The sequence below is a fragment of the Brassica napus genome, unplaced genomic scaffold (assembly GCF_020379485.1).
Source record: "Brassica napus cultivar Da-Ae unplaced genomic scaffold, Da-Ae ScsIHWf_2397;HRSCAF=3098, whole genome shotgun sequence".
In the NCBI taxonomy this organism is placed as follows: domain Eukaryota; kingdom Viridiplantae; phylum Streptophyta; class Magnoliopsida; order Brassicales; family Brassicaceae; genus Brassica; species Brassica napus.
The window spans coordinates 186,988-210,817 of NW_026015745.1; the positions used below are offsets into that span (position 1 = coordinate 186,988).

Sequence of the window (23,830 nt, forward strand, 5' to 3'; positions counted from 1 at the left end):
TGGATTAAAATATTCACTTAAAATCATAAATGTTCTTTCTTTTTAGCCAAACTTGATACGAAATTCACATATAGTCTAACTGGTAACCATCACTTGAACAGTGGGAACATATTAGGAAAAGAACGAACATGAATGAAATTATATGACTGAAGAAGAAGGTAATTCCTTATCATATATAGCGAGGAAAAAATTTGCTTTATATTTTTCTACAATAAAAAGAATGAGAAGTAACGAAAAGGAGAAACTATTTCTTATGAATGGTAAAATTTCTTTCGAATGTTAAAGAATGCATAGTTCATCTTCATAACATTCATAACCTGAAAATCACAATGTATATGTTAGAGAAGAATTGCATACCCCATCAAGACCCATCAAATACAGAGCACGACTCAATATCAACCAACAACTCGGCCTAGGACAATTCGGCCCAGCTAATTAGGCCAATGTCGAGTTGGAGGGTTTTACGAGGACAAGAGAAAGGAGATCTTGAAATCTTCATTTTCGGAACCTATGAAAATGGACAAGTTATACATCTAATTTATTCAATAATGTCATATTGGCTTATAAAGATTTTAGTTTACAACAATCATAAATAATTGAAAAACATTTCCAGTAATAATCATAGCCACTTTAATAATAAATTTTTGATTAAATATTATAAAAACTGTAATTGAAATATAATTAGAAAGAAACAACATTTAACTAGATATTTAATAGCTTGTATATATTTTAAAATTCTAACTTCAATTTATTTTTAAAGTAGAAAGCAGAAAATTGAAAAATTAGTCCATTCCACATTTTAAACCATGACTTAGAAAAATGTTTTTGCATATATATGTTTTGCAGAAGAAAAATGTTTAAAAGAAGAGAAAATAAAGTTAGAAGAAAAAACATAAAAATTAAAAAGAATTCTATTAAAAACTTTATCTATAAAATAATCACTTGAGATATATAGCAAAGAAAACAAATAAAAACGGAATGTGTCTCAAGTCGAGGGGAAAAATAATGTTTCAAATCAATGTAAACATAAAAAACACATGAAAATTCAGCCTCATAATCTTACATATACAGCTTGTTAAATTTCTACCCAAATGTATGATATCAAGATATGATTTAACACATGTTTATATTAAGTAGAATCATCAATATACTTATTTTCATTGGGTTCACATGCTTAGAAACATCAATTGTATGAATATAACTATCATTTTCCTTACATCGAAGCAAATACATAAAAGTGTTCAATTCAAAAGTAAACAATATGCTTAGTCAATCAAAGAAAATACAAACAAACATAATCTATAATCTATAATCTAGAAGCTAAAGACATGAAAAGAGTTTCATGAGATGAAAGCAAAAGAAGAATCCATAAATAAGCATCTCATTAGACTGAGATAAGTTGGAAACGCGCTTTCAAACCGAGATGAGTTTGGCTTTGGTGCACAGCTTGTACATGAGACTTGACAGTTTCAACAAGGTTGGATCCAACACGCTCAAGTGCAATGATGGATATCACTACCTTTTATACGTTTCCATGATCGTTCTACCGAAGCAAAGGTATATTGTCTCGATTTACCAAAGAAAAGAAGAGAGTTGTCGACAATGCATGAACTGAGATGCATGTCAATTTTACAGATGTCATCTCTAGCAGTTTCCAAAAAGTGAAATCATAGTGGCTAATCAATTCATTAAAACTTTAAACCAAGAATTAATATTATTATAGACATAGAATAAAAAAACAAGAATTTCAACAAATTCAAAATCCATAATCTACGTACGCATAGATAAAAATCATATTAATTATAATTATCCAAACAAAACACCGAAAAAGAAGATTATTATTATTATTTCTAAGGTTTCTATTCATAAGTTTTTATAGAATAAAATGTGCTCTTACATAATAGTGATATGCAAAATAGAACAAAATTAAATAAACATTAGAATAGTTTTTAGGTGTATAAAAATACTAAAAGAATGGAGTTCCCCTATTAAAAAAAAAAGATTTTGGATAAGAAAAAAAACAAATGCTAATGATCAAAAGAGTCATTATGACGCAAAAGCAAATCTTTTTCAGCGGCCCATATTAGAGTCCAATTACAGCCCATTAAACAGAACCGCCTTTTAAGACCGGAACTCGCGAACTAATAACTCATATATGTTCAGTTGTTTCAGATTTTTCCCAATCTCCTCCGTCAGTTCGAACATGTCGAAGGACCACGAAGCAATCGCAATCAACGATGCGGTTCACAAGATCCAGCTCGCTCTCCTCAACGGCATCACTTCACAAACCCACCTCTTCTCCGCAAGGGCCCTGATGTCTCAATCGGACTACGAAGACGTCGTCACGGAGCGAACCATCGCCAAGCTCTGCGGCTACCCTCTCTGCAGATCCCCCCTCCCTTCCGACGTCGTTTCCAGGAGAGGGAAGTACCGCGTCTCCCTGAAGGAGCACAGGGTCTACGATGTTCGGGAGAGTAGGAAGTTCTGCTCGGGGGAGTGTCTTGTGAGCAGCAGAGCGTTTGAGAAGAGTTTGCAGGAGGTCCGTACCTCGGAGTTTGATATGGTGAAGCTTGGTGGGATTGTTGGGTTGTTTGGTGATGGGGATGTGGTGGAAGAGGAGGAGGGTTTGGGGTTGGGGAAGTTGAGTATTTGTGAGAAGAGTGATGTGATGAGAGGTGGGGAGGTGGATTTGGAGGAGTGGATGGGTCCTTCTAGTGCTGTTGAAGGTTATGTTCCTGTTGATCGAAGCAGTTGCAAATTTAAAGATGGCAGTAAGGGTAAGTTTGATGATGGAAAACCATATTCTTCACTTACTATTTAAAAAAAATCAATGTTCAAGAAATCGCTAGTCATGAGATTATTGATCAGTCAGGCGCCTAGACCGATTTTTTTTAAGCTTCTAGACTGATTTCTTTTAATAATTGTTTCATTTAGGTATATACCAATTTTTAGAACATTGAGAATATTGTAACTGGACATGTTATCTGTTTGGTTTTTGTTTTCTTATGTTTGTTAGTAGTTTGGTTTACTGTCTCTATACTGATTATGATATGAGATTTGATTGTTGACAGAGTCCAAGGCTAAGAATAAACAAAAGAAGCAGGAGGAACCGTCTTTTAACGAGATGGGTTTTACTAGCACGGTTATTGTTCCTGATGAGTGTAGTGTTCCTAGCAATTACAACTCTAAACAAGGTAAGTTCGATGATGAAACCATATCTGTTGGTGTCTGTCTCTATACTGCTTATAAGTTGGATGATGGAAACCATATTCTTCACTGACTATAAAAAAAAAAGGCTAGTCGTCAGTTAGACATTTTATATGAGATTATTGATTAGTCAGGCGCCTAAACCGATTTTTTTAAAGCTTCAAGACTGATTTTTTTTTTTTTTTAAATTGTTTCATTTAGGTCCGATTTGATGACTACACCATTTTTTAGAACATTGAAAAAAATTGTAACTGGACATGTTATCCGTTTGGTTTTTGCTTCTTATGTTTGTTAGTAGTTTGGTTTACTGTCTCTATGCTGCTTATAGTATGAGATTTGATTCTTGACAGATGCTAAGGCTACTAAGAATAAACAAAAGAAGCAGGAGGAGCCGCCTTTTAACGAGATGGGTTTTACTAGCACAGTTATTGTTCCTGATGAGTGTAGTGTAAGCAATTACAACTCCAGACAGGGTAAGTTTGGTGATGAAACCATATCTGTTTGGTTTTGTCTCTGTCTCTATGCTGCTTATAGCATGTGCTTGGTTTTGAACAGATTCCAAGGCTAAGAATAATCAAAAGAAACAGGAGGATCCGCCTTTTAACGAGATGGGTTTCACTAGCGAAGTTATCATTCCTGATGAGTGCAGTGTTTCAAAGGTTCCGCCACAGACCAAACAAACTCCTCCTGTGGTGAAACCTGAGGATGGCCAAGGGAAAACACCAAAAAAATCGAGTAAGCACTAAGAAAGTGTTAAGAGTAGTAGGCCTTACGACAAAGTTATCCCTAAGAAATGTAGCTGTATATGTTACTTACTTGTATCATGAATCATTTGGTTTATTGTTAGGGGAGCTTTAGATGTTGTGATGGTTATTAACTTATTAGGCTATTGCTGCTGATGTGTGTGGCAATAGATACTGTTATATACCATGCTCTTTGTTTATATGGATGGTTTTGAAGTTCATTACCACATGTTGCAGGGTTTCGTCGTGAAAAGGAAAAGGAAAAGATCGATTTGGCGAGCTTTGGGTTTGATGCAATGGGCTGTGCGAGCCCTGTCACTGGGAATGATGGATACAGCGTTGAATATAGCGTGTCTAAGCAGCCTCCTTGTTCAAAGGAAGACCCTCTTGATGGCCAAATGAAAGATAGTCTCAAGCCTCTGGATGAGAAAAGTTCCTCTTCTGCGTCTAAAGGGAAAGGGTTTAAGCCTCCACCACGGCGAAAACAAGCTTCTCATGTAGGCGAATCAAGCAAAGGGAAAACAGTTGTGAAAATTACGGAGAAGGACATTCAAAGTTCTCTGGTTGATGAGATGGGTGTAATGAGAGATGGATACAGTGTGGAATATAATGTGTCTAAGCAGCCACCATGTTCAATGCCGTTGGACAAGAAAAATGCTCTACTAGGATCATCATCTAGTTCTAATACAAAAGCCTTGGGAAAGAAAGTTATTTCTGATTCTTGTGAGGGACTTAAAGCTCATCAGGATATGTGTTCATCAAGTGAAACCGTCACTAAGTCATGCCTTAAAGTCTCTGGCTCTAAGAAGCTAAGCCATTCAGTTACTTGGGCTGATCAGAGTGACGTCCGTGGTGATCTTTGTGAGGTTAGAAGCGATGATACAGAGGATGTGAACAGTGTCTCACGCCTTGCATTAGCAGAAGCATGCGCTAAGGCGTTGAGCCACGCTGCTGAAGCTGTTTCTTCGGGAGATTTAGATGCAAGTGATGCTGGTAAGTCCCCATAGGAAGTGTTAACTATGCTATTATGATACCCTTTGAGTGTCTATAAGTTTCTGAATAATGCACTTTGTCATGTTTTATACAGCTGCAAAAGCTGGAATCGTTTTGTTGCCAAGCACACATCAACTTGATGAAGAGGTTTCCGAGGAGGAAATGAGTGAAGAGGAGGAGGAGGAGGAGGAGGAAGCAACTCTTCTGAAGTGGCCAAACAAGCCAGGGACGCCAGATTCTGATTTATTCGACCGTGATCAGTCTTGGTTCGATGAAACTCCAGAGGGGTTCAATCTAACTGTAAGTCTTTTTGTAATTAACCCATTAGGACTATACATGGGAGCTAACGTTCACTGACCTTTCCTCAGTTATCACCTTTTGCTATGATGTGGGACTCACTGTTTGGATGGGTCTCATCCTCTTCACTTGCGTATATCTATGGGAAGGATGAGTCTGCTCATGAGGAGTTCTTGTCAGTTAACGGGAAGGAGTATCCCAGGAGGATTAGATTGGGAGAAGGGCTTTCGTCAGAGATCAAGGAGACAGTTGCTGGGTGTCTTGCAAGAGCTGTGTCTAGAGTCGCCACTGATCTTAGGCTGCCAGTTCCTATATCCGAGCTGGAAAAGGGACTAGTAAGTACTCTCCTAAAAGGAAACTTTAGTGACCGCTGGGACGAAATTAATATAACATGGGATTACTGGCTTGGGCCCGAACCTCCTGATATTTAAAAATAAAATGGCATTTGAAGCTCTTTATCTAGTTGTGACATAGTAATATCATCCCAGAGTTATGCTGGGAAGTTTTATATATGTATAGTTTCTTAGCAATGTGGTGGTTGTGGTTTGGTGTTGAGCAGGGAAGCTTGTTGGAGACAATGTCGTTGACAGGGGCGGTTCCGTCGTTTAGGATAGAGCAATGGTTAGTGGTTGTACTTCTGTTCCTGGACGCGTTGTCTGTGTGCCGGATCCCTCGGATTGCGCCTTATTTATTAAACAGAAACAAGGTTAGTTGCAGTTAACTTGAACATATAAGGTGAAGTCTATTGAGTTTATTGTGTTGGTGGAAAATTTAAAAACAGGTGTTGGAAGGAAGTGGGATTGGTAATGAAGAGTATGAGACAATGAAGGAGATTCTGTTACCGCTTGGCCGTGTTCCTCAGTTTGCTACACTATGCGGGGCTTAAGACAAAACCCGGTTTAGAGTTTTACTTGGGGGAATATAAAAGCAACTTTGAAAAAATGAAAAAATCATTCAAAAGCTGGCTTATGTTATTTGACAGATGGATTGTTTAGTGGGAAGAGAATGTGGTAAACAAAATTTCAGAAGTCAGGCTTGGCTACTTGGAACAAAATGTTTCGATATGAGTTTGATAAAAGTGGGGTGAGAGATGATGTGTTATAAAAATTAAAAACTCTTTAAGTCGTGATTAGTGAGTTAAAATAGTTGAATTGAAATGTGAAATTTGATTGACTCGGACGTTGCTGTTTTTAGTCTAAGATGTTGTTGATTCTATAGGACCCGAGTTTTTTCCATGTGAGAAGGAAAATAATGATATTGACCAAAGCAATTACTTGCTAAGTACTGGGAAACGAATTAATAGACTAATTTCCTCTTTTTCCTTGTCATTTCACAAATAAGCCTTTCCTTTTAGTTAGTTCCAAGAACATTCATGTACAAACAAATAAAAATGGATTTTGAATAGTGGCATGTACAATCATAGTTATTTTGACTGTTCTTTTATATATTTTCTTCATTTCAGTTTAAATGTCGTTATAAAGTAAAATTTTAGTTTCAAAATAAATGTGTTTTATAATTTTAATATAAAATTTATTAAATTTATATTTCAATATATTTTTTTGTTGGTTGAAATGTGATTAAGTATATCGGTAATAATGTTTTTATTTTAATAAATATACAAAATTAAATTTTTTTTTTAACTTTGTGTACAACTCTAAAAAGACAGTTAAAATGAAACGAAAGAGCATATTTTTAAAACAGAAACATCACTTTTATATGATGAATACAAATGATCATATAACATTCTAAAAATAAGAACATCATCTAATTTAAAACAAAAGAATTCTTTTAAAATGTCATATATTTGAAAATGACTAGAGTACAATAATCCTGAACCTGAAAAAATATATGGACCTTTATAAAAATCTCTTAGCAAAAAGAAAAATCAATCAAGATTAATCCATTCAAATCCCAAAAGAATGAACAAAAAATTTCTCTCTATATATTCCCTATAAAATTCGATAACGATCACTATTGGTGGTGGATTAATTTATACTTTAATTATAGCTTAAAATATACAGTTTACTGGCTAAAAGATTACTATATAAGATTTGGATATTTGTATGAAAAAGTCTTCAAGATATTCATTAACTAATAATTGTTATTATGTAGGTAGAAGCTGTTGAATATATTCCTCAAAAGAGGAAGAAACTCTTTGTCATATACAAACACATTTTCAGTGTGTGTGCTTCGAGAGGTTTCTTTTCATTTGCCTTTTGACTACATCTTCTATCTTCCTTGATTTTGCATTTACATTATTGGACAACCTCCACTAAATCATAGTTGAGATTTCTTATTTATAGAATTATATGAACTTACTGTAGTTTAGTATATACGATTTTTTTCAACATTGATTTATTATAACATTACATTTATGAAAAATATTACATAGACAATCGACAATTAACAATACTATATGTCTTCTGAAGATCTACGTCTAACTGCATCATAGTTTAGTATACGATTTAATATACGATTTAATATAGTTATTGTAATATTTTAGTTATGTTGTTATAGTATTTGACCTAACGTGTTTACCAATTTGTTCAACAGAGATATTTAGTGTTGAAGTATAAACATATGTTACTAGAGTCCATTGATATTAAAATATGCAACATGTTACAATTTCAAGAAAACGTATATTTAAGTTTAAAATTTGTATATGATTAAGGGCTGAAGACAAAATTGAACAGTTTTTCTAAAAAGCCAAAAGAAAATCATGACACTAAAAAGACCTTTCTTATTTACTTTGACTGATTCTAGGCAGATGAATCTAACTGTTAGAGTTTGGCACTTCGTTGAAATTTGAGAGAGCGATATCTAGAAGCATAAGTAAGATAAGGAAGCAAGAACCAGCAAAGAAACACTACTATGTCTGGACATCTATTACAATAATTCTATCTTTACATGTAGCGAAACATAAAATAATACACACTTTTTGTTTGATTCTATCACTCGAATAAAAATTGTTTGAAGAAAGATCAAAAGGAAAGACTTAAAGAGACAGAGAACTTGGATGACTTTAGTTAGGAATTAATAACAATAAAATAAACTAGAGCAAAGACTCTTAAGCTAAAGTGAATTCGGACCCCTTTCAGAAGCTTGTTTGATGAAATCTCAACAACCGTCTGATTGTAATATACCAGCTTCCACGTTTCTTCGTCTTCTTCCTCATTCCTCCATTTCAGATTCTCGCATAATACCTCTATTACTATGATTTTCTCATGATCAACACTTTTATGTTATTGTAGAAAATAATTATATGAATTGTACCAACAACGGATTAGCGAAAAAACGTTATACCATAATCCTCATTATATGATTCATTAATTAGACAAATATACATAAAGCTAATTATCTGTACAACGAGTTAGAAAAGAAATTATACGAACATAACTTGTTAACATGTAGCTATTATTGAATAAGAAATTGCATGCAATAATATACTCCATTAAATTGTATGGATTTTATATTGTTTTATTACTACTAGCAGGTTTGAGTTACAATAAACGACACATAATCCCACAAAGGAATAGGTCCAAATAATTGCAAGCGACACATAAATGAACGTTGGTCCTACAATGTAGTAGTAGCTGAACGAAACTTTATTTTTTTCTTTAAGAAATTATTTATTTTTTCTTTGATAATTTCTAAACACAACGTACCAACCAAGATTCTAATCAAACCGGACCATAAAGAACTCCCACAAAAAGCTGTTTTGCTCAGTCACCCTATAAATACTTCCTCAACCCCCCCATCTCTCTACATAAACACAAACACATCAACCTTAAACAAATTTACAGTTTTTTTTCTTACATCTTGGTGTATTCTTGTTCTAACTAATGGGAGGCAACAGCAGAAAGAAGTTCTCTCTCTTCAGCTTCTTTAAATCACGAAGGTCATCTCATATGATTGAAGCAGACGCATGGGACGACGGCGTATACACAAGAAAGGCATGGGCCAGCGACGAGGACAAGCGATATTGGGTGGCTGAGCCAGGTATTGACCGTAAGGCTTCTGCCTTTATCGCCAAGTTCCATGCCTCTCGTGTTTCTGAGTCCGAGTGCCAAACTCTCCCTCCTTGCCACTCTCATCATAACTAGCCATCATCACAATCATCATCATGATGATGATAAATGAAAGAATGCTAATAGCTAGCTTATTTAGTTTGGTTCTATGTATATTCTCTTTTATTTGATGTTCATGATGATGTCCTTACGATGATTTGTTTATAAAATGTGTTATATGCAGTTTAAGTTAATTCTATCTTACATTAATTACTAAATTATAAATTGACTTGACCAGTCTATAATTCGCTACGTTTAAGTGTTGAACACTATATATGATCCATAGAAATATTCCAAATAACTCACTCTAAACAAAAAAATCTTATATAAATGATATATGCCAAGAACATCATGCCAAGACGTTCGGATCTTACACTATAGCATCGATCTCTACGTAGCTAGTACTTGCACTAACACCTTCGTAATAAAATATACTATTCTGTTTATTAAAAATTTTAGCTACTATGTATAAGTAACCATCGTAAAATACCAAAAACCAAAATACCTGTAATCTAGTATAATCTGAAGACGACTGTAATATTCGTAGTCAGTATGTAACATTTTGTTTTTGTATTACTTTGATACATTTTTTCAATTAGTAATTTAGTATCCAAGCAGCAATTAGAAATGACATGTATTTATTAGGGCTAATTAAATAAGAACAAAGATTTAGAGCCAGCTGTATAGAATATATAACAAGATGTGGAGGATATTATTTTCCCACATATATTGTAGCTTGTATACAAAGGTACATTTCTAAGAGTACATGTATTCCTTGTTTTTTTCTCTTCCTCTCACCTTCTTTGGTTTTAAAAACATCTACATTGGTAAAAATCTACATAAATTTCTCAACAATAATATTTTATTTATTTAGTTGTAGTGAATTAAACTGTTATAAAAAAAACATTTACATGTGTAGTTTGAATTTCAGAAATAGTAAAGACCATTTCTCATCTTTCTTTATTTTTAATTTTTAATTTTTTAGTAAGAAACTTCATCAGATATTTTCATGAAAAATGGCCTTAGCTTTTTGTTTTCTTGATTTTATTTATTTAACGATAACCACTAAGGATCCTGTTTAGCTCTTTTGTTTTTCATGACTCAAAGGCGTTTGCCATTGCATGCATAGATCATGAAATGGATATATAAATCTCTACGATATATATGAACACTTTCTTTTACCATATATATGTAGGAATAAGCATGTAAAACCTTATATATGAATTCATCAACCATTCCTTTCTCAAAAAAAAAACAATGAATTCATCAAACCAATTCTCTATAATCACAAGAGAAACACAAATCTGTTAAAAAATTTTAAGTAGTTTAATGGTCCTGGTACGTATCTTCAGCTTTCCTTAAAGGTGAAGTGAATAAGTACTAGCCACAAGTTTATGTTAACTAAAAGTAACATTGGAATCATAAAAAGCCATCTGAGTTTTAGCTGCAGTATCTTTGCAGTTGAATGATTCGGCAGTAGCCAAATATCTCTTCTCTCTATCTGAATTGGCCAAAATGGTTTCCTGTATATGTTCTTTCTTCTCGTTTACATCTGTCAAGTATACCAACCCGGTCTGTTACTATTTGGTTCAACGGTATTTTTTCCGGTTGAACATAAAGAATTTCGGGAAAAATATCGATAGGCCCAAACCAGGGCCAACCATTCGCATTGAAAAATCCGGTATTTTTTAAACCGAAACATACCAAAGTTAACTTATAATCGAACGACGGAATCTAGCCGTAATATAAACACAACAAATTCAGGAGCATGAACAATAAAATTGATGTTATAATCATAAAGAGAACAACTAAAGGTAGGTTTTACTCGATTTGTTGATCACATCAACAACGCACAATGCATGATGATCGAAAGCCACACATAAACTGACAAAAATATTTCTTAGTAATTACAGTCAAAATGTCAAATCTATAGCTTATTCACTTTTTATGGGTTGGATTCTTGTTAGCTTGCAAGTCCCAACAAATGAAAGATATATAATTATATCAAGAAAATTTAATTGACAATAAAATAATAATATCAAATTTTCTTTGAAATATATTAAAATATATCACTAAGAAATTTAAAAGGTGCGTACCTTTACTAATTATAAGATATCTATAATATAAGATATCTGTAATATGGTGCGTACCTTTACTAATTATGTAGTTTTTGACACAAAACAATTTGTTTTGAGCTGGGTCTAATTCAAAATGTCAAATTGTTACTAAAGTGGATCATCAGTGGAACTAACCTAATAACATTGCAAAAATTTCGTGATCAATTATTATCTTAAAAATTATATAACTTCATCTAGCGAAGACCATGTAATAGTTGATTATACTCCATAGTCAATTCACTGATGAAAGTCAACTTTAGGGATGCATTACGTATTTGGTAAATTAAATGTTTTCGTATATGAAACTGATCTTTTTGGTGTATACAAATATATGAAATCGATTTTAACGTAAACAATTTAACTAAATTTCTAAATAAATCATTCTTATAAAATATAGGTACACTAGTAAATATTCATCATGTTGTTTTGTTGGTAAAATATATTCTTTTTTTTGTCGGCTGTTGGTAAAATATATTCATTTGGCAAAAAGTATAATTTATCATACATTTTTACATGTCCCAGTCAATAACAAACTCGAATAGTAATGTAATTGCTCGATCAATGTTAGTAACCATCCGTTCAAATTAAACACGATACATTTTTGAAAAACCAAGACACGTGATCATCCAAGAATAGTAGTGATATCTCTTACTTAAAGATTTGATCTATAGATTCTTTAATAGGATATATATATATATATATATGCTTAGACCTAGAAGAAACACAAGACAAAACCTAGAGTGTAAGTAGGCTATAAATTGTATACCAAAGTTGTTCTAAAATCGGAATAAACAGGTTCATTATTTGAAGATCAAGTCAAGCCCATCAATTTGGTTTTGAAACATTTTCTGTCAAAATGGACAAGACATCACTCCCTTCGTGTCTTTCGTATTAGAACCAACCATCTAAAATCTCTTCTTCTTTTTTCTACTATCGTTTTTATTTCATTTTCAGCTTTTTGTCTGCTATTTGATTTCTTTCCTTGGAGTATCTATTTACATAGTTGCCGAATCATATGGAATTAATAATTAGATGAATAAAGAGGATCGGAATAAAGAAGTTCTACCGCACACTGTAAAAGCAAAAAGAAGACTGATTGTTGCTGAAATATAGCATTCACGTGTTAACCACTTTCTATCAAATTGAAAAATGTAAATATATCAACTAACATGATGTTTCTTTGGACTTTGCTAAGGACTACCAGATTTTTAGTAATACAAATGTAACCAAAAGAAAAAAAGAGGACGACTTGAGAACTTAGATTTCAGTAAAAAAATTCTGCAGAACAATGCAATAATACTAACTTTTTTTATTGGAAATTTTCCTTATTTTTATTTGATTTAAAACGTATTATTCCAAAATTTTCCATAAGACAAAATTGTGGTCTATTTTATTAATTTTTATTTTTTTGAACTTTTTCCTTATTTTTTCCTTTTATTTATTTGATTTAACACATATTATTTTTGAAGTTTCTTAGGCTGTAAATAGTTTCAACTTTCAAGTATATACTTGGTTAAGTAGTAATAAGTTAATCAACTAGACAAATCAAGACATATAGCCAGCCTATTAATTGGATTGTTTTAGTATTGTGTTGTTTCACCACTGGAATTTAAATTCACATAATTAATGTTCTTGCCAAAGAACTAGAAAAAATGAAATGCCATTCAAGATAAAATACATTACTTACATGTAACTAAAACACAAAATGCTTAAATATATTTATGTGATTTAAGACATATTATTCCAAAGTTTCGTATAAGACAAAGATCTGGTCTATTTTATTTATTTATTTAGTTTTTTCCTTAGTTCTTCCTTATATTCATTTGATTTAACACATATTATTTCGAAGTTTCTTAGGCTGTAAATAGTTTCAACTTTCAAGTATATACATACTTTGTTAAGGAATAATAAGAAGTTAATAAACTAGACAATTCAAGAGATATATCATATTAATTAGATTGTGTACTGTGTTGTTTCACCATTGGAAATTAAATTCACATAATTCATGTTCTTGCGAAAATGGAAATGCCATTAAAGATAAATTACATTACATGTCAAAGCAATGAATACATGTAACGAAAAGACAAAATGCTTAAATATATTTATTTGATTTAAGACGTAATATTCCAAAGTTTCGTATTAGACAAAAATATGGTCTATATTTATTTAATTTAACACGTATTATTTTGATGTTTTTTAGGCTGTAAATAGTTTTAACTTTCAAGTATATATGTACTTGGTTAAGGAGTAATAAGAAGTTAATCAACTAGACATATAGCCTATTAACTGGATTGTGTTAGTATTTTCTTGTTTCACCATTGAAATTTAAATTCACATAATTTAGGTTCTTACCAAAGAACTAGAACTTGAGAAAATGAAATGTCATTAAAGATAAAATGCATTACGTTTAAAAGCAATGAATATTGAATACATGTATAAAACAAAAAAAATGCTTAAATATATTTTTATTGATAGCTTGACGAAACAGAAACATGGTCAGAGAGACCTCTAAGGATGTTCACCAATGCTCACCACTGTTGCTGATTCAGATCCAAGCTCCCAACGTTCTGATTCATATTACTTTGAATCTGCTGTTGACGAATCATATCGCAAAATGCGGTTGAAGAAGAACCCAACTCAACTATAGGCATGGCAACAGATGTTGAAGCAACAACATGAACAGATGAAGAAGACGCTCCGTCGTTCTTACTAAGAATCTCAATCCTACGATTAAGATTTCTTAGGTACTGCTCAATGACATTACCACAAGCACCAAGATCATTTTTCTCAATACGAGATGGTGAAGTCTTGCCACTAAGACAATCAAACATTACCTCTTTCATCTCCAACTCTTTGTTCTCTTTGGTCAGCTTCTTACATGTCTCAGATGCTTTGGAGATACTTTGTTTAAGATAAGACTCTTGGTTCAGCATCTTCTTGGTCCTGTCCATCACCGGCAACCTCTGCAACTGGGACAGAACATTGTCCATATCTTCTCTCGATGGCCACACCTCCGGGGTCAAGTCGTATGGACTGTCGATGATTACACCAACTGGGACGCCACAGAGAGTTGCTAACTCGTTGGCTTTCTTCAAGATACCTTTCTTTCTTTTCTTGTATGTTGCTTTTCTTGAGGACTCATTTTCTATGAAAGCCATCTTCACCTTTTGTCTTGTCATGATTAACTCTTTGTTTTTTTCTTTTTCTTGTGTATATTATAATTTGATAACAATGGAGTATTGTTTATATATACATATCAATGTTTGAATTATTTTAAATGGATGTATATTATCTAAATCTAAACATATTTATCTACATATGAATATCATACCATTTCAGGGATATTATATCTGAATGCAAATTTTTTTTGGAGGAAGTCATTCAGTTTTGGAGTATAGTTACATTTTCATAGCCAAACTTTCATGATAAGGACCAATACTTGTATTAACAAGTATCTGGTTATGAATTATGACTGGCAAGTGGATGCAGTTAAAATTATTTTTCATAATTTAGGAGAAATATGATTTAGATATATTTAGAACATATCTATATCTATATTTTTGTAAGAATATATTATATATAAAATATGCATACATATAGCAGAAATAAAAATTATTAGATATTATCAATTATAAACAGTAAGAAAATCGAATAATATTTTTATATCAGATTTAGAAGTTTATGAAAATAAAAGTTAAAATAAAGTAAAAAGAGAGTAGAAAAAAAACAATAAAAATAATTCTATTATTCAAATCTATAATTTTGCTTTTATCAATTTAAAATATGTCGAAGTTAGTGTAATACAGTAATCAAAATAATGAAGTGGTTATGAAAATGAAAAGAATTTTTTTTATGATCCGGATATCCAAACACCTTACGGAATCTGACTAGTGCTTAATGACACCGCCGCCGAAGGCATCCCAGAGGGCCGCCAATTTTACCCCATGTTAATTGACGGTGACCACACGCGGGGTTAATACTTTTCCTTATTTTAAGTTTTATTTTTTTTTTAAATTTTTTTATGATACTTACACATTTGTATCTAGCAAAATAAAAACTTATTGGACAACAATAATGTTAGAAACTTAATTAAAAATACGTCAAAAAAGTTTAACGATTAAAATATATATTTTAGATTTTATTCTGCTTTCGAATCAAAATAAGTCAATTTAAAAATAATTATGTGTAATTTTTCATAACTATTTAAAATCAATAAAAAAATACAAACAAAAATATTATATTTAGATCCACAAATTTATATAAACTTTAAGATAGAAAAATAGAAGACACCTGTAGACATTTAGCTATGATTGGATAAAATGCAAAAAAACTATAATAATAATTAACATTCAAAAAAATGAAAATATAATTTTAAAATTATATATATTAGTTCTTAATTTATATGTATGTTAATAAAATTATTTAAACACAGCTTCTAACTTTGAAAATGCTGAAAAAACAAATATGAAAGAAATGTAAATCGATGAATTTAACAAGAAAATATATAGATAATAACTAATTAAAAAATAAGAAGATATTTTGATATCTAATAGCTATAAATATGTTTAGTATAGAAATCTATAAAAATATGGTAGATAGTCTTGAATAAAAACTAAAATAGGAAGGGATTTTTTTCCTAATAAAAAGATAATTAAAATAATAACAAAAGGAAACATTTAGACCAATTCCTTGACTTGAATAAGTTTTTAATTAAAAAAACTTATTTGTTATCATTAAAGAGCCCACCTATGGATCTTAAGCCCAATTTACAAAAGCCCAATTCAAATAAAACCTCATAATTTGATCATTGATTTCGATTCCTATTTCGCCGCACTTTTCTCTTGTCTGTCGCAGTTCACTTTTCCATCATCGCCGGTAAGTTTTCGAATCAAAATAAGTCAACTTAAAAGTAATTCTGTATAAATTTTTATTACTATTTAAAATTAATGAAAAAGAATACAAACAAAAATATTATATTTAGATCCAAAAACTTATGTAAATTTTAAGATAGAAAATAGAAGACATCTCTAGACATTTAGCTATGATCGGATAAAATGCAGAAAATAATAATAATTAACATTCAAAACAATTGAAAATATAATTTTAAAATTATATATATTAGTTCTATTTCATTATATGTATAATTGTTATGTATATTAATAAAATTATTTAAACACATCTGCTAACTTTGAAAAATGCTGAAAAATAAATATGAAAGAAATATAAGTCATCTATGAATTATAATAACTAATTCAAAAATAAGAAGATATTTTGATATCTAATAGCTATAAATATGTTTAGTATAGAAATCTAGAAAAATATGGTAGATAATCTTGAATTAAAGTTAAAATAGGAATGGATTTTATTCCTAATCAATACAATGTTTCTTGTCTTACAAATATGTATTAAAATAATAACAAAAAAAAAACCATTTTTAAAATAAAATAACTTATTATGAGCCCACATAGTGGTTCTAAGCCCAGTTTCAAATAAAGCCCAATTCTAAATAAAGCCCCATAATTTAATAATTGATTTCCATTCCCAATCTCGCCGCTTCTTCTCTGTCGCAGTTAGCTTCCCCATCATCGCCGGTGAGTTTTTGAAATTTTCTGATTGCTTTATTCCGTTCCGTTGATATCAATCTTACTAAGTTTCCAGACGATCAAGCCTTTACAGTTTTAGATTTAGAGTCCTCAAATATCTTGGTGTCCACCAGGTGTTCGATCAAATGTCTGAGAGAAATCAATATCAGAGATTATACTTTGTTTCTTCTGGATTTGATTGGTAGTCTATTGAAACTATCGAACTTTTGGGGGAAGCTGAGATGTATATTCACTCTTTGTGATTAGTAATCTCTTTGCTAATTGTGAGTTTTAATTTAAAATGTTTCTTTTTTTTGTTTTTCTTATTATCTTATAGTTAATCTCTCTGTTTGGTGTTGTGTATGAGTGCTTCATAGCTTGGCTTTGTGTTTTTTTTTTCATTTGGTGGGTTTGTAAAGCTGATGTAAGTTTTTTTTTGTTTCCTTCAGGAGAAAGACATGAAAGTCAAGATCTTGCGTATCCTTCTACTTCATTTTCTCTGCATATCATGCATCCAAAGCTTTGATGTTTAAAACATGATTTTTTTAAAGATGCAGCTTAGGTTTCATGATTCATGAGATCTAAAGCTGTTCTCTTTTCATGAAACTCAGTTTTGATTAACTGATTTTGATGAGTTTCTAATAGATTTTTTCGGTGAGGATTCTTGTTATTAACTCTCAACTAGTTCATATAGGGTAGGCGAAGATTAGCTCAGAGTTTCTTAATTTTAGGATTTTATTTTCAAAGAACTGTTTCTTCCTTGACTCTCAGTGCTACAATGTCTCCTGACTTAAAAAAAAAAAACAGAGTAAGTTTCTTTGTCCCATTACTACGTTTATTATATGCATTCTCGATTCCAGTACATGAACTCTTACATTGTAGGTGGCATGCGGTTGCGTCATGGACATGGGATGCTCAAGATGAGACATGTGGGATATGTCGTATGCCATTTGACGGTTGTTGTCCAGACTGCAAACTCCCTGGAGACGATTGCCCTCTAAGTAAGTTCCTCTCTTTGTCTATTTCAAAATTAAAACCCCTGCCTTAAATATTCTTACGCCTTGATCATTATGGTTATTGAGCAGTTTGGGGAGCTTGCAACCATTCGTTTCATCTTCATTGTATACTGAAATGGGTTAACTCACAGACGAGTCAAGCTCATTGCCCCATGTGTCGTAGAGAATGGCAATTCAAAGAGTAATAAGGAGTGAAGAGAGACCCTTTGTGTTGTGCCTTGATTAAATGTCTAGGTTTCCATCATTGTTGGATCATTGTTCCGAATTTTGTACGACCCTTGATGGATTGTTAATGGATGCATATATAAGTAACTAACGATAAAAAATGTAGCAAAGAGTTTTTGGTCCATTTTATGCGGGCCCATGTATAGGGCAACCTGATTATAATTGACATGATTACTTGGTCACTTGAGTCAAGTGAGATTAAGACAAGTAAATTTTAACTTCTAAAATGTTGACTGAAAGTTCGATACGTGTTGATTACGTTAGGTTTTATGGTAGTCCTCGTTTGAAAACTTAACTCCATTATCAACTTTACAATACTTAATACTCACTTCGTCTCGATTTAATTGTCGTTCACTTCGTTTCGATTTAATTGTCGTTGTAGAGAAAACATTTCGTTTCAAAATAAGTGTTGTTTTAGAGTTTTAATGCAAAATTTATTAATAAGATTATTCACTTCATTTATCTATTGGTTGAAATATGGTTAGGTGTATAGGTAATTGTGTTTTCAATTTGAAAATATACGAAATCATTTTTTTTTTTGAAACACAATTTTCATTAACTTCAAATTCAACGATTACAAAGCGATGAGAGAATTAAACATCCTCTCAAAGACAATTCATAAAACACACTAGGAAGTACAACTAAGCATAATAAATTTTCACATGAAGTTGACAGCGAATTCAAAACAAAGCTTAGATGCGTCGATAAGACTTTCACGACAAAGTAGGAGAGTTGAGAGATAGTCATAAGTAACGTCGAGAGACAGTCCTCACCAACGAGAAAAACCCAAGTATTCTCGATTGCACCTTCAGACCCCGTACAGACCGCTCCACAAGGTAACAAACCGGTGAGTAAACTGAAACTAAAGCTCGGAAAAGAATCCTAAATTTTTCTCCATTCATAGAAAGGAGACATGGGAGTGAAATATTCTCCAACACATAGGAGGAGGTGAGGATTGTGTGCCGACAAGTCCTTACTAGTTTTTGATGGCTCTGAACTGGATGCCGGAGTGGATTCCCACCTACATCGGACGCCAAATAAACAGACAGATAGCTCGTAACTGGACGCCGGAGTGGATTTCCACCTACATCGGACGCCAGATTTACGAACAGATGGCTCAGGACTGGATGCCGGAGTGGATTCCCACCTACAATGGACACCAGCTTTACAAATAATTGTGAGAGAAAGTATAGACCCAATCTCATAACTTTGTGGTTTCGCTCGATATGGACAGAGCAACCCCGGTGATATAGATTGGAGCATCGGGTTCAGTACATCGCCTGGTGAGTGAACAGTTTCGATTTGGTGAGATGAAGAACGCCGGTTCAGACCTCTGGTCGGCAGTTGTTGAGGTTACGTGAGGCATAGCTTGACGGAAGCTTTTCCGGAGAGGCAAAGGTCGCACCCGAGCAAGACCTGAAGGCGTAGACGGTATAGATGATGGATGGTAAGGCTGGTGGATGTAGTTGAACGGTGGAGAGATGGTCAGGGGATTCCCCCTGAGAGAAACAGATCTTGTTGAAATGGATCTGTAGTGAGAAAGCCAGCACCTTCGATCTTTGACGCCAAGAGGCCTTCGAGAAGATGTTTGAGTTGAGGTGTTGTTGGTAGCAGCAGCGACGAGATTTGACCAAGTTGTTGTCACCACGGAGACCCGAGGGAGAAAGCAGGCGGGAGATTGTGGTGGATCTGGCTGGGTCGGAGCATATCCTAGATACCACGGCGGTGAGGAGAAGATCCGTGTCTTTGTTAGAGAAACAAGGCAGTGAAGGGTGGTAAACTGGAGAGCATCCCAGGAATCTCTGATTGAACTAGCAGTTCCGGCGAGCTTTCTAAAGTGGCTAGAAACCATAGCGCTCACCGAGGCTCTACCCGGATGAGATGGATCTAAGACTAGCGAGGAAGAACCAAAAAAATACAAAAGATAAAGAGAGAGCATGAGAGGAGGGAGGAGAGGTCGATGCCAGCGAGCACGAGCTCCACCGACGTCGGAGGATGATGACAAAACGGGAGTCTCGATATTCGGGTCTGAGAGCGTTTTCAAATTTCAAAATCTTTCTTTCTTTCTAGTTAAACTTTATACGAAATCATATCCCCTATATATTATTTGAGAAGCATTGCAACATTTTTTTGTAGCCACGTGTCATCACTACAATGATTCTTAGAATCCTTAGAGAAATAGGTTGGTCCATCTAAATATATAATAAGTTTTTTATTAAACCACAATAAATATATTATTAATTACATTATTAATGTGCTTTATTATTTCCTTAAATAAGATTACGGAATTGCCTAATGTGGCTAAAGTATATATGACAATTAATAATTTTGAATAACAAAAATTTGAGAAAAATAAGTGTGTATTATAATTATATTTGTTTAATTTTAAGCTATTAAAATAAATTAAACAATCATAGTAACCATATAATAAAAATTAAAAAAATTATATATATATTATATTTTAAATTTTTAAAAACAAGTATAAATTACTAAAATCGTTAAAAGTTTCACATTCAAATTTTGTGATCTATGATTTAAAACTTTTGTTATGACATGATACAAATAATTTAAAAATAATATAAGTTGAAAGTCTCATTTAATAAGTATCAAAATAAAAGATATATAAATATATGTATCATTTTAAATTAAACTATATGCCATATAAAAATACATAAATATCTTAATTTTGAAATATACTTTGAACATTTTTTTGATAAAAAGTTTGAAAAAATATTGACAACTTAATTTTTTAAAATATTATAAATTACTTAAACCATTAATCCCACAGTAAAAATTTTGTTATCACTAATTTAGACTTTTTGCTATAACAGATCCAAATGATAAGAAACAATATGAGCAAAAATCATCATCTAATAAATATTAATATTAAAATATACCATATATATGTTACTATTATTTAAATTTAATTATATATCATATCAAATAGAATTTTTTTTTTGATTTATAAAATTTTTTTATATGTTCGCACCAATTTAATTATATAAGTAGTAGATAATGAATTTTTAATTATTTAATATATATTTATTATTTCATAATATGTTATAAACATATAAAATATAAAATAATTTATATATATAATGTTCATCCCGCGCAAGGCGCGGGTCTTAACCTAGTGTTCTATTAATCTGTGTGCATATGACAATTAAAATGAAATGGAGAGAATATAATTTTTTAATTAATACACAAGATTTTTTTAATTAATACACACTTCATGATTTTATTGTTTCGAATAAAGACTGAAGCATTTTTTAATTAATACACAATGGATATCATCAGACATAGTTATCTTGATAATCTGAGTGATTATTTATTGCATGACATGTGGCTTTGGGAAGATAATGGTGTATCTTTAAATAAGCATTCTATATCCATACGCAATTACATGTCACCTAACTCTATATTTCTGTCTTTATTTTTTCCTTTTGAACTTAACTCTATATTTCTGTCTTATGGCCACATTTCTTGATTAATGGTTTGTCTGATAATAATTTTTTTGCGAAATGCTTGTTGCATTCTTCCTCCACGGCCTTAAGGAAAAAAAAATTTACTCTTTATGATTTAATATCAAAAAACAACAGTCTTTATTCAAAACAATAAAATATTCAAGGACAATATGGTACACGACACAACATTGCCTGATAATCATAACTGATTTAAAGGCGAAAACCTTTAATCATTACAATATGAAAATTCAGAATTGCAAACGCAAAAACTTCAATCCAAACCAAACCTTGTTAGCCAACCATTGTTGATCCTATGACCAGAAAGATCAGCAGCGGCGGCAGCGGTGGTGGTGAGAGGCATCTGACTGGTGATTAGTAGTTGGTGATAGCCATTATTTTTGTCATCCATCGAAGCAACGATTGCAGGATCTTGACCATCACTCATCTGCTGAGGTTGTCCCATCAAAAGACCCACGAACGATTGGTTTGAATTTGGATACTGATTCGAACTCTGTCCCTGATCATGATTCAAACCTGTATACATATCCTGGCTCGAACCATAGAACATAGGCTGAGTCTGATCATCAAAGTTAGCAGGAGTTTGGTATTGAAATGGTTCTTCAAGATTCATATTCATATCCTGGCTCGAACCATAAAACATAGGCTGAGTCTGATCATAAGAGTTAGTAGAAGTTTGGTATTGAAATGGTTCTTGATGATTCATATTCTGATGATGAACATGATCATTAAAACCTCCAGGAGCTTCCTCCTTCACACTCATATCCATACCATCAAATTGACGCATATGATCATAAGCTTCAGTAGGGTTACTTACCAAACCCTCAGTTCCGACAACAAAAGGACCAGACGCATCTGTAGCAGCGACATTAGGAGGAACTGGCTCACCATTCGCCTCGAGGAACTCGATCCTGTGACTTAGATTTTTGACATAATCACCAATAAAATGATTTAGTTCTCCAATAAAACATGGATCATCATAGTGATGCGGCTTTAGCGTCTCCCCCTTGAAAAGATCGAACATAACCTCTCTAAGCTCAATCTCTCGATTCTCCGCTTGTAGCCTCATCGCTTTCGCTTGTCCCTTCTGGATCCTCTCCTCCAGATGCCTCTCTTGGTCGTACATCTTCTTGCACCGTTCCTCCGGCAGAACACCCATAAACGCCGAGTGCACTGCTTCAGCGTCTTCCCTTGACGGCCAAAACTCCGTCTCCGTGTTGTCGCAGCTGTTGATAACCACACAAACTTTGACACCGCAGAGAGTCGACAGCTCGTTGGCTTTTTTAAGTAAACCTTTCTTCCTCTTCCTGAAAGTTTGGTTCCTTGCAGTGCTATTAGTCATGGGCTCTATTTTTATCCTTCCCCTTGGCATTGTTTTGTGTTGGTGAATGATAGAGATATGTTGGCACTTGATAATGCTCTTGTTTATATAGTGTAATGAGGCTGGTATTACGTATGCAGGTCTTATCACTTTCTTTGGGATCATTAATGCAAAATTGCAGTAATGTATAATTATAATAGTTACAAAAAGAATGTATATATACTCATTAACAGTTGTCAGGAAATCATTGGATAGAGCAGATAATAATCATGTAACTTTAGATATTATTTGTATAACTCAAGATATGTTTCTCTTAGTTGAAGCAATTTAACCAACCAATAAGGAAACAGTAAATTTCAATGCAAATTTAGAAGAAAATGTTGCCAGCTAATGCTGCGTAGGTAGTAGAACTAAAATTACAGAGATATATCCAAAGGAAAATTTATACAATTCTAATAATACTACTAAACATGCTTATTTTCTGAATTAAAGAAAAAAACTTATTATATTAGTTAAACCAAAATTATAAATTTGAGACTCATTAAATTACTATAGCTTGTGTAACACAAGATAAATCGAATCTTTATAAGAAACCGGAAATGGCTAATCACGTCTTTATTTTTGGTTTGGAAATCCGCAAAAAGTCTTAAAGAATATAGGAAACCGGAAATGACATGTTCTTTCAGAAACTTCTGATACTTCAATTCTTGATATTATTTTTCCATCATTTAAGAGTAGAATACAATGTTGAAATACAAACAAATAAAAACAAAGGATTGC

General features: G+C 32.5%; 5 protein-coding genes across 5 annotated transcripts; 3 read left to right on the forward strand and 2 right to left on the reverse strand.

The window, feature by feature from the left end:
- Positions 1 to 2,148: 2,148 nt before the first annotated feature.
- Positions 2,149 to 6,413, forward strand: LOC106354996 (putative RNA polymerase II subunit B1 CTD phosphatase RPAP2 homolog). Its single transcript, XM_022688599.2, has 9 exons — positions 2,149 to 2,777; positions 3,072 to 3,194; positions 3,558 to 3,680; positions 3,763 to 3,942; positions 4,188 to 4,943; positions 5,038 to 5,243; positions 5,312 to 5,575; positions 5,800 to 5,946; positions 6,022 to 6,413. The coding sequence occupies exons 1-9, from the start codon at positions 2,156 to 2,158 to the stop codon at positions 6,124 to 6,126; spliced, it is 2,526 nt and encodes an 841-aa protein (XP_022544320.2). The 5' UTR covers positions 2,149 to 2,155; the 3' UTR covers positions 6,127 to 6,413.
- A 1,663-nt stretch (positions 6,414 to 8,076) lies between these two features.
- On the forward strand, positions 8,077 to 9,501 carry LOC125600782. Its single transcript, XM_048773361.1, has one exon. It carries the CDS (start codon positions 9,083 to 9,085, stop codon positions 9,341 to 9,343), a length of 261 nt encoding a protein of 86 aa, XP_048629318.1. The 5' UTR covers positions 8,077 to 9,082; the 3' UTR covers positions 9,344 to 9,501.
- A 1,322-nt stretch (positions 9,502 to 10,823) lies between these two features.
- LOC125600792 (agamous-like MADS-box protein AGL80) lies at positions 10,824 to 15,058 on the reverse strand. Its single transcript, XM_048773373.1, has one exon. The coding sequence runs from the start codon at positions 14,601 to 14,603 to the stop codon at positions 13,953 to 13,955; it is 651 nt and encodes a 216-aa protein (XP_048629330.1). The 5' UTR covers positions 14,604 to 15,058; the 3' UTR covers positions 10,824 to 13,952.
- A 1,721-nt stretch (positions 15,059 to 16,779) lies between these two features.
- Positions 16,780 to 18,429, forward strand: LOC111199542 (anaphase-promoting complex subunit 11). Its single transcript, XM_022689656.2, has 5 exons — positions 16,780 to 16,806; positions 16,937 to 17,015; positions 17,456 to 17,483; positions 17,889 to 18,007; positions 18,092 to 18,429. Exons 1-5 carry the CDS (start codon positions 16,780 to 16,782, stop codon positions 18,205 to 18,207), a joined length of 369 nt encoding a protein of 122 aa, XP_022545377.2. The 3' UTR covers positions 18,208 to 18,429.
- Positions 18,430 to 21,982: 3,553 nt separating this feature from the next.
- LOC125600777 (MADS-box transcription factor PHERES 1-like) lies at positions 21,983 to 23,071 on the reverse strand. The gene has a single exon (XM_048773355.1). It carries the CDS (start codon positions 23,069 to 23,071, stop codon positions 21,983 to 21,985), a length of 1,089 nt encoding a protein of 362 aa, XP_048629312.1.
- Between the last annotated feature and the right edge of the window lie 759 nt (positions 23,072 to 23,830).

Bases quoted from the DNA above. Each gene is read 5' to 3' on its own strand.
- LOC125600792 (XM_048773373.1), bottom strand. From the start codon at position 14,603: ATGACAAGACAAAAGGTGAAGATGGCTTTCATAGAAAATGAGTCCTCA.
- LOC106354996 (XM_022688599.2), top strand. From the start codon at position 2,156: ATGTTCAGTTGTTTCAGATTTTTCCCAATCTCCTCCGTCAGTTCGAAC. The intron at 3,195-3,557 runs GTAAGTTCGATG...GATTCTTGACAG, and splicing joins CAATTACAACTCTAAACAAG to ATGCTAAGGCTACTAAGAAT. The intron at 3,943-4,187 runs GTAAGCACTAAG...CACATGTTGCAG, and splicing joins GAAAACACCAAAAAAATCGA to GGTTTCGTCGTGAAAAGGAA.
- LOC111199542 (XM_022689656.2), top strand. From the start codon at position 16,780: ATGGATTTTATTCCTAATCAATACAAT. The intron at 16,807-16,936 runs GTTTCTTGTCTT...TTCTAAATAAAG, and splicing joins TTATTCCTAATCAATACAAT to CCCCATAATTTAATAATTGA. The intron at 18,008-18,091 runs GTAAGTTCCTCT...GTTATTGAGCAG, and splicing joins TGGAGACGATTGCCCTCTAA to TTTGGGGAGCTTGCAACCAT.
- LOC125600777 (XM_048773355.1), bottom strand. From the start codon at position 23,071: ATGACTAATAGCACTGCAAGGAACCAAACTTTCAGGAAGAGGAAGAAA.
- LOC125600782 (XM_048773361.1), top strand. From the start codon at position 9,083: ATGGGAGGCAACAGCAGAAAGAAGTTCTCTCTCTTCAGCTTCTTTAAA.